This window comes from Penaeus monodon, chromosome 33 (assembly GCF_015228065.2).
Source record: "Penaeus monodon isolate SGIC_2016 chromosome 33, NSTDA_Pmon_1, whole genome shotgun sequence".
NCBI lineage: Eukaryota > Metazoa > Arthropoda > Malacostraca > Decapoda > Penaeidae > Penaeus > Penaeus monodon.
Window position 1 is genome coordinate 30,124,171 of NC_051418.1, and position 262 is coordinate 30,124,432.

Here is a 262-nt window from a genome sequence, read left to right on the forward strand (position 1 = left end):
CCTCCTACAGATGGGCGTGCCGACCTCCCGGGCGTGACGAGGGCGTGAGGCAGCAGAGACGACGTCAAGGCGGCCGCCATGGACAGCTGGCGCCCCAACCCGCGGGCGCCGCCCTTCGTGCCCCGACGCTCCTCCCTGAGGCGCATGGGCGTGGGCGTGGGCGGCTCTTCGAGCAGCAGCGCGGGCGGGCTCGGGAGCTACCACCGCCACCTCCCCCTCCTCCCCCGCGGGCGCCGCCTGGCCAAGCTCCTGCAGGTGGGTC

At 75.6% G+C, this 262-nt stretch overlaps 1 protein-coding gene across 1 annotated transcript in view; it reads left to right on the plus strand.

The window, feature by feature from the left end:
• The window catches only part of LOC119594360 (protein O-linked-mannose beta-1,2-N-acetylglucosaminyltransferase 1-like), a gene marked incomplete in the record, with an annotated part of 135,567 nt that overhangs the window by 114,798 nt on the left and 20,507 nt on the right, over positions 1–262 (plus strand). The window contains 1 exon segment of the mRNA XM_037943416.1: positions 11–255. Within this exon segment, the coding sequence (XP_037799344.1) occupies positions 79–255 (177 nt within the window).